Below are 17990 nucleotides of genomic sequence, written 5' to 3' on the forward strand. Positions count from 1 at the left end.
GTTGGGATTTGAAAATTGTCCTGTTTGTCTGTGCCACGCTCAGAATGCCCTTTTGTTCTGTGTATTTAAAGTTTTTTTCAGTGATGCTCTTTGGGGGTGGGGTGGGAGTGCTATTACAACTATTATCTCCCCTCCAAAATTCTCAAGTCTCCTCCCGAAATAAAAGCTGTCCATTGTAACAAATAAGTATAGTCGATTAAGCGCAATGAACATTGTCTCTTAAAATGCATGTCTTATTCTACACCCCTAGTCTACCACCTCTCCGATGGAGTTGTGGTTTGCTACTGTTACTTTCCAAGGTTACTAAATGAGAAACTGACTGGATTTCTCGAGGAAGTCCTCAGTCCTGCTAATAGTCCCCTGCGCATCTATTGCCACTGAAGATGGTCAGTGTTATCCAGTCTTCAATGCTGACTCTACCCTCCCCAAACCTCCAAGGACAGATTGAATGAAAACTTGAGGGCAGGCACTTTCTCATCCTCAGTGCCTGGTTTCATCACCAAAGTCCTTGATGCTTATCACATGGTTCAACACCAGAAGTAGATTGGGTTTTATCAGTGGAAGTGATGCTAAAGAAGACGTAGTCCCATCTGCAGCCCAAGGATTCCCAGCTGGGAGCTTCTCCTTTCCCATCTGTACCTTCCTGGCTCTCCTCCCACCTGTCTAATCCTGCTAACCATGGGTGTCCCACAGGGCTCTTCTCCCACCATGCTATTTCTCTTACTGATCTCATGGGTTCCCATGGTTCAGTTATCATCTCTGTACTGATGATTCTCAAATCTACTTCTGTCTTTTCAGTCTCCCATCTCCAGCTGTCTACTGGACCTCTTGAACTAGACTTTCTGTAGATATCTTAAACTGAACAGATCCATTTTCCCCCTAAACTCTCCTCCTTTCCAAACTACCATATTATTGTCACAGCACCCTATCCTCCTACTCCCTCTGGCTCACAACCTAACTGGCATCCTTGATCCTCATTATCACTCATCCCTTATATCCAAACTGTTGCCAAGGTCTGTCAATTTTACCTTTGTAATATCTCTTGAATTCCCTCCTCTCCACTGGCACAGCTGCCACACCCTTGAGGTAGGCCCTCATCTCCTCATGCTTGGACTATTCCAGTAGTTGCTGGTGGGTCTGCACACATCTATCCCACACTGGGCCATCCTCTGCTCAGCCATGAAGTAAGGGATCTCCCTACAGGGCAGATTCAACCATTTCATCCCTCTATTCCATAAACCTAAGTGTCTCCCTGTCACCTCCCAGATCAAATATCAATTCTGTTGGTGTTCAAAGCCCTTTATAACCTTTCCAAGTCCTGTCACACCTAAAACCACTCTGATCCGCTGACACTGGCCTCCTGCGAGCACCCCTGACCAGCCATCTCTTGGCTCTGGGCATGTTCACTCATTTGTCAAATGCTCTGAATCCTACCTTTCCTGACCACTGGGAGCCTTTCCCCTTGAATATAGTCCTTTCTCTCTCTTAATCATTTCATGTTTATCCTACAGTTAACTTATTTGTACAGAGGCCATTGCGTGTTACCTCTCCTATTAGATGGGGAGCCCCCTGAGGGCAGGGTCATTTGACTTTCTTTTTATCTCCAGTGCATAGTATGATATCTGGCACAGAGTAGGCACAATATTTATTGAGTGAGCAGTGCTTTGCACACAGTAGTACTTTATTTAAAAAAATGAAAAGATCATCTGGGTCCTCTCTCCAGCTCCAATCCTAGGTTGGCAATGCAAGCGTCTCCATTTTAAATTTAAAGTCTTGCCCTAGGTTACATGACTAGGAGGTGAAAGAGCCCTAATTTTAATTGTGGTCTTCTGACTCCAAGTTCAATACTACCACACCAAGAATCCATGAGATTACTACTGCTTGATCTTCTGCCTCTCAAAACTCAGTGGAGTTAAGAATAATTGGCATTTTATATGGAGTCTAAGATTTGCAGTGCTTTTTACATTCTTTATCTGATGTCTGTCCCACAACGAAAACATGGGCTCTCCTTAGCTCCACTTGAGGAAACGATGGCTCAGTGAGATTGACTTGCCCAGAAATAGTCAGGAAGTATCTGACCCGGATTTCTGACCATCCACACTGCCCCTGTGATCATCCTCATAGAGGCATAAAGGGAACTCCTCGTATCTTAATTACTAGACCTAATGACCTTTACTCACTCTCATCTTTGGGCAGCATTTAACATTCACTGTCAACACCCTTCCTTCCACAAGATTCTCTCCTGGTTACCCTCCCACCTTTTCCTACTCAAGTCTTTTTTGCTGGCCCTTCATTGATGCCATGTCCACTACTAATAGTGTCTCCCCCAGGCTCTCTCTCTTTTTATTCCTATTAATTTATTTTTAGTTTTCAACATTCACTTCCACAAGATTTGGAGCTCCAAATTTTCTCCCCATCTCTCCCCTCCCTCCACCCCAACACGGCTTGCATTCTGATTACTTACCCCTTTCCCTAACCTGTCCTCCCTTCTATCACACCCCTCCCCCTTCTTTTATCCCCTCTTGTCTCTTGTAGGGCAAGATAGATTTCTAGACCCCATTGCCCCCCAGGTTCTCTCTTGACCCTCTCACTTGGTGACCTCATCAGCTCCCATTAGGTCAGTTATAATCTCTATGCAGTTGACTCCTGGGTCTCTAAATTCATTTCTATGCAAGCCCTCTCCAACCTTCAGTCTTGCATCACCAACTGTCTATTGGACATTCTGAGCCTGAGGTCTGACAACCTTCTCAACCTCAGTGTCCAAAACAGAACTCATTATCACCCTCCCTGCCCGGACCATTCGTCTTCATAAGATCTTACTGTCCTGGGCACCACCATCCTCCCAGGCACTCAGCCTCACCTCTGCGGTGTCATTCTCAACTCCTATTCTCACTCACCCTATATATCCAATTAGATGTCAAATTTAGTTCTACTTCCCCATTTCTCCAATGTGTCTCCTACTCTTCGCTCACCCAATCAACACCCTAGTGTAGGCCACCATCACCTCTTGGTGAGACTGCAAAAGTCTCTGTTGTTGTGGTCTCCCTTTCCTCCACTCCAGTCCATCATCCACACTCACCAAGGTGATTATCTTAAAGCACAAGTATGACCACATCACCACTGCTCTCACTAAACTCCAACGGCTCCCAATTCCCTCCAGGTTCTGGTATCTAAAGCCTTCCAACCTCTCCAGTCTCCTAACATGACTCCCTCCATCTAGCCATCCTGGACTATCTGCTGAACCTCCCATATGACTCTCCATTCCCAGTTTCCTTGTCTTTTCCCAAGTGTACTTTGTTCAGCACCTTTGCTTCAGAATCTCCAGCCTCAGTTCAGAGGCTTCCCTCTATATGGAAATTTCCTGAAACTGGCAGCTGCCAGTGCCCTCCCCAAGTTAGCTTGTGTTTGACGTCAAAATATTTTGGAGACATCCTGTTTTCCAGAGCTAAGGCCCAGCAAGCAGGCTGTGCCCTGAGTTTGGCATGACAATAATCCTTTGTGCCCTGGAATGATCTCATCCTCTGGCAAAGTGTACTGCTTGGACTAGAACCTTTTCCAGATCTACCCATCACATGTTCATAACCCCTATTTCTTGTCACTGATAGGTACTGCACTGCTGATCCCACCAAAGAACTCTGGTTCTGTGCCCCACAAGGTGGGAGGATCCCCAAGGGCCCATGGCAACACTAACTCAACACCTAAAAATGATGAGGTCATAATCCAGCCCCCTTGCAACATACAAGACCTGCCTTTGGCCCAGCATGTTAAGTCCTCCTTCCTGGGAGGGGGCTTCATCTTCCTCACTCTGAAATTACACTTCTCTTCTGAGTCTTGACTCTTTTATCTGTATCCTGCTGTTTGTTTGGTTCCAGCCACTCCCAGGTGGGAGGCCGGCTGCTGTCCAGTTGATATGAAATTCTAAGTACACTTATGCATGTACATATCATCTCCCCCAGAAGATAAACTGAAGTCTGGCAGTCCTCTCAACCTCAGTGTCCCTGTTGGGTGTGGGCGTGCTGAAGGGCCTCTGGAATTATTTCCAGCTCCACATCTCTGATTCTCATCATTAACTTTTCTCTATCAACTGATTTATTATCCCTTCCTAAAACCCGCCCCGGTCTGAAAGGCCGAGTCTGTTTTGTAGGTGGGCACTGGTAAGGGCAGCTTAGAGCTGAAGCAGACCTTAGTTCAACCCCTCTTCATGCTGTGGTTCTTCAAGAATCTCAGCTTCCCCTCATCCCTCAAATCATATATGCAAGTGGGGAACCAAAGCAATATCTAATCCCCTGGTTCCCCATGGTACTTGTGGAATTCTGAAGACTCATTGGCATTCCACCTTTTATTTACATTGGCTAGGGACAACCATTTAAAAATCATTTCCAGGTAGAGAATGGCATCTGAGGTTTGCAGTATCACTGCAACTGGCAGGATGGCACCAGGCAGCAGCCCTTCAGGAAATCCTAAGAAGGATTTAATCTTCAGCAGGACCTAAGCCCTTTCCACCCCCAGATAACAGATGGTGACTGGGGGTGTCAGTGTTCAAAGCCTTGGATGGAGAGGCTGAGGTCTTAGGAGGGCGAGCCAGAAATTCAGAGAAGCAGGATATAGCGAGGAAGGGGCCCCAAGGCCTCCTCCTAGCACCCTCCAGGACGTCCTTCTCAGGGTCAAAGATGAAGGAAAATGTGGCAGCAAAACTTCCAGATTCATAAGCCTCTTCTTGGGGAGGACTTGGGGCTTCTTCCTCTGACCCAATTCATCCAGCTTACTTAAGGGAAGCTTTTCCAGCCATGTATATACTGAGCGGAAGTTGATTTCCTAAAGAGGTCAGCTCTTAATCCCTTTGCTTTGACACCCCCAGCCCTGGCACTACTATTTCTTGGCTACTGTCAGTGTATCCCTTAATGCGGCAACGGGACAGCACTACGTGTTCTGAAGGTCCGTGGTTGCTGCTGGGATCTGGTTAGCTCAGCCTGTCACGGAAAGGGGTGAAGTCACAGCCTGGAGCTGAAAGTGGCCTGGGCCACTTTGGAACTGCTTTTTCTATTCAGGGCCTTGCAGATAAATTTTCCAGCTTCCAACAACTTCGGAAGGCTCACCCCCTTGAAAAAATAGTCATAAAATGGAGGGTCAGTTTGTCAGTAACCACTACTTTGAGGTGGAAGAAGAGGTAACAAAATTTGACAGATGGAAACACATGGCTGGTAAACTCAAATGGTAATAAAAATGCAGGGAAAATGGTCTACCTTTACATGGGAGTATACAACCTAGTAGCAGTTATGTGACTGTGAGGCCTTATGGGGTCAGGGAGAGAGGAAGGAAAAAAAAAAACCAGCCAGATTAGAAGCCTTTTAGCTGTCCCCTATCATCCTGTGAGACTGAGAACCTTGGCCTGTCTGAGTCCCTTTGTTCCATGGGCAGAGACAGAAGGGCATTATGGGAACTGTTAGGCCAGCGTAAAGGAGACTATACTAGTCTAGAGAAGAGTCAGGAGGCCTGGCTTCCAAAGCACTTGTGATCTTTAGCAAGGTCTCAATTCCCCCTAAAGTTAAGAAAAGTTAAGGCTAGATAATCTCTAAGGCTTCTCTCAGTTCTAAAATTCTCTGTTCTAAGGCCCTTCCAGCTCTAACATCCTGTGCTCTAAGGGCCCTCCCAGCTCTGACATCCTGGGTTCTAAGGTCCTTCCTAGCTCCAATATTTCAAGTTTGAAGGAACCTCTCAGCTCTGATATTCTATATTTTGGGGTCCCTCTAAGCTCTCACATCCATGTTCTAACATTCTGTATTCCTTGTCTTCAATTATTTGAAGGGTAGTTATATGAGAACAGGATTAGTTTTATTATACTCAGTCCTAGTGGAGAGAAAATTGGGGGAAATTGTGAGGGGGTGAATTTTAACTCAATGTATGAAAAAAATCTATCAACAATTAAAGCTGTTCAAAAGAATGTGGTACTGAACAAGAAACAGAGAAGTTGATCAGGGGAATAGATAGGTACACAATAAACAGAAGTAAATAACCACAGTAACTTAGTGTTTTTTGAACCTAAAGATTCAAGATTCAAGCTTTTGGGAAATAGCTGGGAAATTAGTCTGGCAGAAATTAAGCATAGACTAACATCTCACACAGTGTACCAAGATAAGGTCAAAATGGGTACATGATTTAAACATGAAGAATGATACTATAAGCAAATTAGAGGAGCATGGGAAAAATTACCTGTCAAAATCTATGGATAAGAGAGGAATTCACGACCAAACAAGATACAGAGAGGACTATGGGAAGTAAAATGGATAATTTTGATTACATAAAAATTAAGAGGTTTTGCACAAACAAAAAAGTTTTTGCAAAAACAAAACCAATGAAACCAAAATTAGAAGGAAAGAAGGAAACTGAGGAAAAAATGTTTACAGCATAAGAGCCATTCCCTAATTAATAAATGGTCAAAAGATATGCACAATTTTCAAAAAACATCAAAGCTAGCAATAATCATATAAAAACACTCTAAAATATTACTAGAGAAATGCAAATTAAAACAACTCTGAGGTTCCACCTCACACCAATAAGACTGCTAACATGACAGAAAAGGAAAGTGACAAATGCTGAAGGGGATGAAAAAAGACAGGTACAGTAATGCATTGATTGGTGGAGTTGTGAACTACTCCAACAATTTGGAACTATACCCAAAAGTCTGTAAAACTACACATACTCTTGGACCCGGCAATACCACTTGGTCTATACTCAAAGGAGATAAGGGCCCCCTAAGGAAAAAAAAAAGGAGGAAAAGGACTTACATGCATAAAAATATTTATATTAGCTCGTTTGTGGTAGCAAAAATTGCAAACTGAGGGAATGCCCATCAATGGGGAAATGGCTGAACAAGTTGTAGCATGATTGTGATGGGATACTACTGTGCTATGAGAGATTAAAGGGATGGCTTTAGAAAAAAATGGTTAAATTTGTATGACCTGATATAAAAGGAGGCGAGAACCAGGAGAAAATTCTACCATTAATTGTTAAACTAAAAGCAATACTGTAATGATTATCAACTGTGAAGGGCAGCAGCTTTGATCAATACGATGACAGACCACAGTTCCAAAGAACTCATGATGAAAATGCTATCTGCCTCCAGAAAGAGAACTCAGACTGCAGAATGAAGTGTATTTTTTTTTTTGCTTTCCCCCGCTTAATAATACAGTTAATATGGATTTCATATGTATGATAAGTATAATATTTCTTGCCTTATCAATGTGTGGGGGAGATGGAGGGAAAGAATCTAGAAATGAAAATTAAAAAACAAAACCAAATCCAGCTGTTGCCAAACGGAATGGTCTCTCTTAGGAGCAGTGGGTTCCCAACATTAGGTCTTTAAGCAGACTGGATGTTGCAGGCATTTTCTATCAGTATGTGAGACTCTCCAGCGCTGGCATTCTGTGTTTTAAGTTCTGTTCTGGCTTTTACGTTCTACTATGTTCTCAGCTTTCTTATATTCCTAATGTTTTATGGTTCTGAACTGTCTTGCTTCACCAGCCTATTAACTCTGCTGCCTCCAGGGCATCCACATAATCAGGAGATGTTTGATTTGGATTTTTTTTTTTAATCTCTTTTTCTTCCTTTATTTTGTGCAGGAAAATACCAGGCCCCTGCAGAAGACCAAGAAACCAGTTTGCTCAAGTAAACCAAAGATGGGTCTGGTGGCTTTGGCACTATGACCACTAGGGGGCAGATGATACTTACTGTTTCTATCCCCAGTCCATTCAGCATGTACAGAAGGTCTTCTGTTGCCACATTTCCCGATGCACCCTCAGCATATGGGCAGCCCCCAAGCCCAGCCACTGCTGAATCCACCACAGTCACTCCCATCTGGAAACATAAGTACGAAGAGAAATGGCTCCCTTGTGCAAGGAGGTCAACCTTTGCTTCTGAGGATTCTGGGACATTCCCTCTATAAATTCTCCCTTGGTTTGAGGAGATGCTTTGCAATTCCACCATTGAGGAGTTATTCCTTGGGCATACCAAGGAAAGACCCATGGTAAAGATAAATACATAAGGCTGTCATCAAGCCCAGATAACTCACTGTAAAGTGGATTAATTTAATGGATTTCTTTCTAGGGGGAAGATTTTAATAGAGGGGAAGAGGGATAAAACCTGACGGTAAGAGACATCTGGGGATGAAGGCAGGAGAAATCCAGAGGGAGAAAATAATTAAGTGGGGTTTATCAAAAACAAACTTGAAAGATTCAGAATGTTAGGACTGGAAGGCACCCTGGAGGTCATATACTCTGATGACTCATTTTACAGATGAGGACAACCTAGGCCCTGAGAAGTGAAGTGACCTTCCCACAGTCCTGCAGGTGGTAAGCAGTAGAGTAGGATTCAAATCCAAGTCCACTGATTCCAAATTCAATGCTTTACAACACTCTTATTTTACAGGGCTAGGAAACTGAGGCCCAAACAGTCAGTATGACTTACTCAGGATTCATACTGGTGAGTGAATGACAAAGTCAAGGAATCTAGGGCCTTCAAGCTCATAATCTGCCTAGGTCAGCCAGTACTGGTCAGGGGGAGTCCATGCCCAAGAGGCCCTTTCCTCTCTATGCCCAGGGAAGACAGTGAGGAGAAGACTAAGTCAGGTGACAGAGTGGCCACAGCTGGTGATGAAATAATTAAATATTATCAGAAAATTTCTGGCAACAGACAACTAGCCAGAAGAGCTTGGCTTCTGGTGCCTCCCCTGGACCAGGGCATTCAAAGCTGCTGCCACCTCTCCGTCTTCCTGATGCTGGTGACCACACAAGTTAGGAAAGAAAGGCCAGACATCTGCAGAAATAAGGGAAGTCATGGGATCATCCAGCTTAGAGAAGACAGGAGAGCAAAGGGGACAAAAAAGCAGATGAGGACGTCCACAAGCTCTGGCCACACCTCTGGCCTCATCTGCCCTATCCCCTTCTAAGCACACCCTGTTGAGCTTGGAATGGACTCCTCCTCATGCTGGTTGCAAATGCTTCCCTCTCCTTTTGAGATAAAACTCAGGATGCCTGCCACTCCATGAAGACTTAGAAGATCCTCACCCAATCCTAGGCAGAAGCGGTTGAGCTCCGCCTCCTCCAATTCCAAACAGACACTCCTGTTCAGCTCTTACAATGCTCTACAACTCTACCTCAAACTACTTTTCCATCCTCATATACCATAGGCCAGCACTTCATCTCGAGGCTCCACAACTTTTTCCTGGATGCACTCCATCTTTACCTCTACCTAACTGGATCATTCCTCTACATGAAGCCTTTCTTGACCACCTCTCCTTGTGAGCTCACTCTAGAAAATATCCGCTCTTTGTGAGCAAGAACTCTTTCATTTGGGGCTCTGTACTCCTGGTGCCTAGCAGAGTCTGGCATAGAGTAAGTACTTAATAAAGACTTGCTGAGTGATTTATTATTTGTGTATTTGTCTTGGTAGCTAGGTGGCACAGGAGATAGAGTGCTGGGCCTGGAGTCAGGAAGACCTGAATTCAAATCAGGCCTCTGACACTTACTAGCTGCGGCAAGTCACTTAACCTGTTTGCTTCAGTTTCCTCATCTGTAAAATGGGGGTAAAAATAGCATCTATCTCACAGAGTTGTTGCGAGAATCAAATGAGATAACTGAAAAGAACTTAGCACAGTGCCTGACACATAGTAAATGCTATATAAAAGCTAATTATTATTCTGTATTAGCTACTATTATTCTCCCCTTCCATTCCAGGCTGACAGCAGAGTCTGGGTTTGGTATTCAGGTGCTGAACAGTTTGTGGTTCAACGTTAGGGCGGAATGAAAGTGAGTGGCTACATTTCAGACATAGGGTTGGCATCAAAAGAACTTTCTGTCCTTAAGAGGGCAATGAATGAAATTGGTAAAGCTTTTTTTGGAGAAGTTGGCAGAACAAACCTCAGTGGAAACCAGATTGAGGTCCATCCCTCTGGGAATCTCTGGGAGAAGAGATCATAGGACTCAGATCTTGAAAGGGCTGTGAGATCATCTAGTCCAACCTGCTCACTTTACGAAGGGGAAACCGAGGCCAAGGGAGTTTAGGTAACTTGCCCAAGGCAGGACAGCCAGGATTTCAACCACATCTACTAAATCCAATTCTACTGTTCCCTTTCACCCACTGTACACATTTCTTCTTTTGAAGACTCATTTCCTTTCCTTTACCTGAAGAGCCATTAAGATGTTAGTGAGGGCTTGTCCATAAGTGTCATGGCAGTGGATGGCCAGGGCACTCACTGGTACCTCCTTCATGACAGCAGACAGCATATCCTTCATGCCAACCACGGTGCCCACGCCAATGGTGTCACCCAGTGAGATCTCAAAGCAGCCCATTGAGTATAGCTTCTTAGCCACCTGGAGAGTGAAGAGGACACTGGGCAGAGGATGACCTCCATGGGCTGAGAGATACAGGTGAAGGAAGAGAAACACTTGGCCCTCTCCTGCAATATGGTCATGGCACAAAGAGGCAACCCTGCCTGGGGCTGAGAAAAATCACAGGAGGCATTTCTTCCAGATCTTGCCTTTGACTCTGTGTCCCTACGGATCAGGTGACAGTAACACCTAAGAGTCAAAGGGCTGGAGGGGCTCTGAGGCCATTTAAACCAAACTCACAGCCACACACAAACTGCTACTTAGAGCATCCCTGGAAAGTGTCTGTCAGTCTGCTTCAACTCTTCCAGAAACAGAAAATTCATTATGCCTCCAAGCAGCCCCCTGAACTTTTCTAAGGCTCTCCTCACCATCTTCAGCTTTTTCCTGCTCCACATCACTTCCCAAGCTGTGCTCTGAGGTCAGAGAATAATCCCAAACTCTCTTCCACAGGCCAGCAATCACATTGCTGAAGAGCAGTCATAGCTGAATTTTTCTCTTCTGTAAGCTAAACATTTCCAGTTCTTTTAATGGTTCCGTACAGGACATGTTCCTGGAACCCTTCACCCTTCCAGCACTTAGGACAGTGACTGGCACACAGCAGGTGCCTAACAAACATCAGTACCTGCTGGTTTCATGTCATTTCCTGTACATTTAATCTCCTCCAACAAACTCCTACTCTTGTATATTGCCTCTCTCCCAAGCCCAGCTTCCATTTCTCCCCTAACTTTCCCTGGAGCTACGCCCATGGGAGAGGATGGATGTTTGCTAACAACCAGTTCAGAAAGCTTTTCCCTTGGAAAGAGAGCAAGAGATTCAGAAAGCCCATTATCTAGGCATAGAAACGACCTCTCCAATGAGACTTCAGGTGAGCCCTGCATGTCCACTGGCGAACAAGGGTTAATTCTCAGATGGGCCACTTGAGTGGTGACCAGAACAATAAGGGCTTATATAACCAGGGGAACAGGAAAAATGACTTTGTGCAGTCACAAATAGTGTCTCCAAATACTGGAAGAGGGGTTGATGAGCTTGGTTCTGAACAGTTGGAAGGTTCAGAGAAACAGAATGTTACAACACAAGGGAAGGAGCTCCCCACTTCCTGACAATGTCCTACAGGAGAATGGGCTGCCTTTGGAGGCTTCGAGGTCCCATCTGGGAAAGTCCTTCAGCAGAGGCTGGATGACCACTTGTCAGAGACTGCTGTGGAGAAAGCTCACGAGCTCTGGATACCCCTATCTTCTGCCCCTTGTCTTCTCACCCACAAGGTAGCCAAACCTTCACAAAACTCCTGTTCCAACAGACACACCTCAGCTACTTTGGTTGGGGAGATTTTCCCTTCATATGGGCATCCAAGCACGCAGGACACGTACCTGCCAGGAAAACATGCCCTAGTCAGGGGAGCCCCGAGTGGTGAAAGAACCAAGGCCCAGATGGAGCCCTGTGATGGGTCACACTACCCTCACCCGCCCTCCACATGTATGGAGCCTGAACCTGGATGGCTGATGATTCCATCTATACAGATGTGCAGATCACAACCCTTCCTGTGCCTCAGAAGGCAAGCTGCTAGGGCCAAAGGTCATCATCCAGTGACAATGCACCCCTCTACACTTCCTAAGGCTGTCTTCCAGACAAGGGTTTGCCTGGCACATCTCTCTGGCTTGGAGAGCTTGTACTCAGCTGGCACTGGAGACTCAGGGTCTCCTCTAAGCCATGAGGAGGCATCAGAGAAGGATGTCAGTGGAGATTCTCACTAATAATAGCAATAGTGTCTTGGACTCACCAAGAACTCAAAAGAAACAAGACTTTTTCCATTTTTCTGATTTCATTTTTCTCACCAAATCCCTGAAAGTCATGGGATCATGAACTCCATTTTATAGATGGGGAAACTGAGGCTCAAAGAGGTCATGAAGGCTCCAAGATCACAAGCTTTAGAACTGGAAGCGACCTCAGAGGCCATCTAGTTAAATCTCAAATTAAAGAGGAGAAAACTAAGGCCCAGTGAGGTTAAGAGACCTGTCAAGGTCACACAAGGGATAAATACCAAGGATTTGAACCCAGACTCTCTGAATTGAAATCCAGTCAGTGTGCCTGGGGGCAAAGCCAAGACGAACACCACTGACCCTCAGACCAATGCTGTCCTGAAAGACTCAGCCTCGGGCCTTCCCTGACAAACCAAGGGATGAATGGATGCCACTTCTGGCCAAATTCTGACCCACACAAGGGTGGGACTGGCCACACTGCAGGGAGCCCCCAAGGGGTAGGGAAAACAGGGCCTACTGGCTCACCCTCGGACAGGAATGTTGGCAGCTTTCGCTGCACTCAGGACTTTCTCAAAGCGCTCTAAGCTCTCATCAATGGAGCAGTTGATGTTCTTTTTGGTGAAGAGCTCTGAGGCAGCTCCAAAGATGGCCACTTCCTTGGCCCCTGCAGCGACCTAGCAAGAAGCAAGGAAATGTGGTCAGGCAGCACATTTGTAACAATAATGCTGGCTTTGGAGCTACAGGCCTGGGTTCAAATCCCAACTCTGCCTCTTCATGCCTCTGGAACCCTGGGCACCTCAGTTTCCTCCTCTCTAAAATGAGGGGGTTCAATTAGCTGGTCCTTGAAGTCCCTTCCAGCTCCACGTCTGTGATTCCTAGGTGTTACAGGGGACCACCACAATATGATCTAAAGCCCTTTTTCTCAACTGGGGACTGAAGGCCAATCAATCCATCAGACACAAAAGCCAAGTCTTTACTTTTTTTTTCTTCTGGAAATTAACAGACTTTGGCAGCAACCTCCAATGATTCTGTGTCCCCCAGTAGTAGTGATTATCCCAATAATTAACATTTCTACACCATTTACTATGGGCCAGGCACCATGTTAAGTGCTCTACAATTAGAATCTCAGAGTGGAAGCTGGTTCTTGTTCCATCTCGTTACCTCAGAACCTAACACATAATAGGCATTTAATACATATTTGGGGCACTAGAATCAAATGGAATGGGAACAAAAACTCAGTGCTTGCTTGTACTTGCTAAAAGGTCAATTGGCTCAAAGATTTAGAGATGGAAGGGCCTTCGAACCAATTGCCTCATATTACAGATGATGAAACTGAGGTCCAAAGGGGCCTCAAGTGACTTACCCATGGTCAGAGAGGCAGAATCAGGAGTTGAACCCAGGTCCTCTGCTTCCCAAGCCTAGTGGTCTTTCCATTAGGGAAAACAAACAAAATAACCCTTCCCAGGTGAGACCCTCCCAGAGGTGAGGATGGAGCCTCAGAGACCAGCAGGGGGCACTGTGAGCCAAGGCTTGAAGCTCAGGCTCTGACTGATGCAACATGTCCCTTTTACCGCTGCCTGGAAGCCTGTGAGATTGGGGGTCAGGACTGGGTAGGAAATGCCAGGAAACTTCTTGATGCCTTGCAGGACTTCAGCATGATCTGCCATCTGGGAAGCCAAGAGAAAAGCATCCCAGGGTTAGAAGGAACCTGGAGCATAGGGAATCCTCAATTACAGAAAATCACCCAGAATCCTAGAATCAGAGGGCTAGAACTGAAAGGGACCTCAGAGGCCATCTGGTACCACTCCACTATTTAGATGAGGAAACTGAGGCACAGGGCAGGATGTAGACTTGAGTGCTGAGTCCCCAGCAGTGGAAGAGAAGGCACAGCTCCTACAGAACAGTAGTGAGGGCGGTGACAAATGGGCTATACAAAGTGGTGTCTTTTCTGCAACCAAAGTGGGAGGCCCAGGATCATGGGCCCCATTTCACAGAAGGGAAAACTAAGGTCAAGAGAAATTGGGAATTCTCCAGGTTCATAAGCCCATAGCTTTGAGTGGGAAGGGTCTCCAAGGTCATCTAGTCAAACCTCTTAACAAGGAAGAAACTGAGGCCCATGGAGGTAAAATGACTAATGAGTAAGTAGAATCAGCAGCAGAATTCAGGCCTCCTGACTCCTAGATTTTTCTTCTACATCACAATGCTCGTAGTGAACTGAGGGAGGCCTACAGTGTAGACAATGTGATATGACCTTCAATCTAGCCTCCCCTAACTTTATGGCTCTGCTCCTGGTCGCTCCCTACATGGAGCTTTGCTGCACCCTCAGTTGTTAGCAACCTCTCCCTTCTCTACTGATCATTCACTGCTATCTTGTATTTCCTACCCCCCTCCAATTAGAATTCAGTAAGCTCCTTGGGGGCAGGGACAGTTTCCTTTTGTCACTGTATCCCAGTTCCCTGCTGGGTGTCTGGCACACAGTAGGGGCTTTACTGGAATGGATCAGGAGACCATGGTGGACAAGGGCATGGTATGCCCAAAAGAGCCTAGCAATACTCACTTGCAAAAGATTTCAATTCCAAGCATGACAAGGGAAATTTTCCATACAAACAAACCCCACCTGCAGGCCGCTCTCACCTGGGGCACCCACTTGGGCGACACGAAGCTGGTGGCCTCAATGACGGGGAGTCCTGCCTCAGACAACATATCTATCAGCCTGATTTTCAACTGCGAAGGTAAAATATGCTGCATAGGGGAGAAAGGCAGAGGGAGTAAAAGAATGAGTATGCACCAGGAAGTCCCTGGCCCTGGACTCCACTTCTGCTAGAGCACATCCAAGCTCTGACCTGGATTCCCAGGTTCACAGGGCTGGGTTTTCTCAAGTTCAGTCAGAAGGTGACCAAATGTCAAAGCCTATATTTGAGGGGAACACAGATCCAGGTTAGTGCCCCCTCCCCGACAGCTGCCATCAGCCCTCTGTCTCCTTTACCTGCTGGTCCCCAGAACCTCTCCCTCACAGCCCACATCCAGCTGGGCCTCAAGTCCTGCCAATTCTCCCTTCTCTTTGAGTAGATGACCTCTTACTCCAGGCCTCTAGAACTGTAATGCTTCCTAACTGTTGTTTCTGGGGCCTGATTTCTCCCACCTCTTATGTCTTGTTCTAGACAGAAATTGCCAAGTCAATCTTCCATCATGTTACTCCTCCAATCTTGCAACGGCTCCACAGGACCTCTAACTAAGAGGAACGGATGATTAGATCTTAAGAGACGACCGAATCATAGACTGAGAACTCTCCAGATTATCAACCCTGACTCCTTCATTTTACAGCTGAGGAAACTGAGGCTCAGAGAAGTGAAGAGAGGTTTTATTTACCCATCGAGTAAGTGTCTAAGGTGGGATCTGAACCGAAAGCCCCAACTCCCTGGTCCAGTACTCTCTCCTTACTGATTGCCTGGCCCTGAACACCACTTTTCCTCAGCTCTATCAGTGCTTGGTGAACGAATAAAACACCATATGTGAATGAGTCAACATAGCAAATATTTAATAAGTGCTGGGTTAACAGATTTTCCACAATTACCTTTTCATTTTGCAGACCATCTCGAGGGCCGACCTCCACGATTTTAACCTTCTTTGGGAATGCAGGTAAGCTGGAGGAGCCGATCTTGAACACAGGAAGGAAGAGAAGGAATGGTTGACACATTTCAGTAGGGGAAGGGACAATAACTGAAATAACTGAGCATCATTCAGTAACACTGACAATGCAGGAAGTAACTCCACACCATTTTAATCATTTGGCCGAGATTATGAACAAAAAGGAAGCTTCCAAACCTGAAATCCACCTTTTAATAAAATTTAAATTTATTTCAATGAACAACAACAAAACCCACCTTTTCTCTTCCCCCCCTTCCCATCCCTCAAAGGAAAAAGAAGAGCCTTGTAACAAACATATATAATCAAGCAAAACAAATTCCTGCACTGGTCATGTCCAAAAACTAGATGTCTCAGTGTGTCCCTGAAGTCCATCCTCTTTCTACCAGGAGGTGGAAGAAATTCATCTTTTTTTAAAATGACACAAATAACACAGAAACTGCTTTATTGCTAGGATCCATCCTCCAGAGCAAATGTAAAAATTCTCATTTAGTTACCCCTCCCTCAGCACTGGTTCTCAGGAAGCATTTCAGTCCTTTCTCCCCCACAAGAGCTCTATGCCCTCAGACCTCACCTTTGCTTTGCTTTGGTAACTCAAACCCTTTTACCTATTACGGATTTCCGTGTTTGTGTAGGGAGAAGAGCCCTGGTCTGTTTGAACTTCAACTTAGGCGATTACCAGACGTGTGTGCGATCCCGGGCGAGCCACTTAACCCCTTGGGTGCCTCAGTTACAGCAAATGGGTAGGATGGGGTAAGCGCATCCGACTCTCGGGGTGCTCAAACTAAAACAGGGAGGGTCCGTGTACCCTGCCCCCCAGAGTGTGGCACACATTAGGGCTCTCTAAGGGGTGGCTCCCCTGAACTGTCACACTGAACCCCCCACGAAAGCCAAGAGCTGCAGGAGTGCCGGGGGGGGGGGGGTCCGGAGGGCCTGGGTTCCAATCCCACTCCCCTGGGGGAAGCACTACGCAATGGAGAGGGGTCCGGAGGGCTTTCAGCTGGGGCTTAAAGGAGGCCGGGGCAGTCGGGGCCCAGAGCCGTCCTCCCCACGAGCCCCGACTCTGGCCTTTCCCTCCCCAGCGCAAAGCGCTGTGCCTGGCATACAGCAGGCGCTTCATAAATGCTTGCAGACCGAACAAGAGTTCCGAGCACCCCAAGCCTTCGTTTGGCCCGGGACGGGAGGCCCGGGGTCCGCCAGGCCGCCCGGAAAAGGCGCCCAGTGCGAATCCGGCCCTCACTGCCCCCTTCCACTGCTCCGCAAGCTCAGGCAAGGTCAGGGTGGCGGGCGTCACGGGAGACACAAAGGGGCGGAGGAAGGAAAGGAAGCGCCGAGGGAGTCGGGGGCGGGTCTGGGTCTGGGGGGGAACTTACAGCCCGCAGGGAAGACAACCCAACCATCCTAAGCCGCCGCGACGCTCTCCAAACCGGCCACATCCTAGAAGGCCCGAACTACGCAGGCGCCTAATGAGCGCTAGGTCGGAAGGGGCGGCCGAGCCGGGCGGGGGCGGGGCCTATGGGGGCGGGGCCGATGGGGGCGGGCCTCAGGGGGCGGGGCCTCCTCGGGGAGGGCGGGGCCGGAGAGACCGGCTTCTTCTCGCTCCTCTCTACAAGCTTAAACCCGGCCACGTGTTTCAGCCCGCCCTCTGCCCTTTATCCTCCGATCCGGCGGAGCCAGCAAGCTTGGCCAGGCTCCTCCCTAGGTTCTGGAAGTACAAAGATTAAAAAGCAAAAACAACCCGTCAGCTGGAAGGAGCTTTCACTCTGCTTGCTCCCGGGACCCCCGCCATGTCTGGGTTTTGTCTACACATCCTGCCCAGAAGGGAACCCCGAGTCCTTGGCACAGGGCACCCCAGAGCCCGAGGCGCTGCTCCTCGACGTTTACGTGTTTCTTTCTAGGGGTGTGAGGAGTGTTCCAGGAGATCGAGGAGCACTTTTCAGGGTTCTTCGTCCACCTTCGGTGTCTACCTGACATCTCCAAGAAGCTGCAGCATGCTCAGCAGACACACCCTGGGAAAACTGCCTCAGCAAGTGATTCAAAGCCAGGTTGGGGGTAACTAAGGGGGTCTTAAACCCTTTGGTGAGTTGGGGGGTCTACCCCAAGCATGTGAAGACTTCCCCTGGTGGAATGGGCAGAAGAGAACAATTTGTTCCCATGGCTGATGAAGTTTAGAATTGTTAGACAGTCACCGTTATGACACCGT

At 47.0% G+C, this 17990-nt stretch overlaps 1 protein-coding gene across 2 annotated transcripts; it reads right to left on the reverse strand.

Annotated features, from left to right (window-relative positions):
* Positions 1-4324: 4324 nt before the first annotated feature.
* On the reverse strand, positions 4325-17287 carry HMGCL (3-hydroxy-3-methylglutaryl-CoA lyase). 2 transcript variants are annotated; one of them, XM_072609284.1, is made up of 9 exons: positions 17161-17287; positions 15717-15800; positions 14777-14884; positions 13714-13809; positions 12668-12816; positions 11689-11752; positions 10179-10367; positions 7729-7854; positions 4325-5099 (listed from the first exon to the last, which is right to left on the reverse strand). In XM_072609284.1, the coding sequence occupies exons 1-9, from the start codon at positions 17221-17223 to the stop codon at positions 4992-4994; spliced, it is 987 nt and encodes a 328-aa protein (XP_072465385.1). In that variant the 5' UTR covers positions 17224-17287; the 3' UTR covers positions 4325-4991. The 2 variants fall into 2 exon arrangements, with proteins under 2 accessions (XP_072465385.1, XP_072465384.1); XM_072609283.1 differs by lacking the exon at positions 4325-5099 and adding an exon at positions 6016-7634.
* Between the last annotated feature and the right edge of the window lie 703 nt (positions 17288-17990).

Source organism: Notamacropus eugenii, chromosome 5, assembly GCF_028372415.1.
Source record: "Notamacropus eugenii isolate mMacEug1 chromosome 5, mMacEug1.pri_v2, whole genome shotgun sequence".
Taxonomy (NCBI): domain Eukaryota; kingdom Metazoa; phylum Chordata; class Mammalia; order Diprotodontia; family Macropodidae; genus Notamacropus; species Notamacropus eugenii.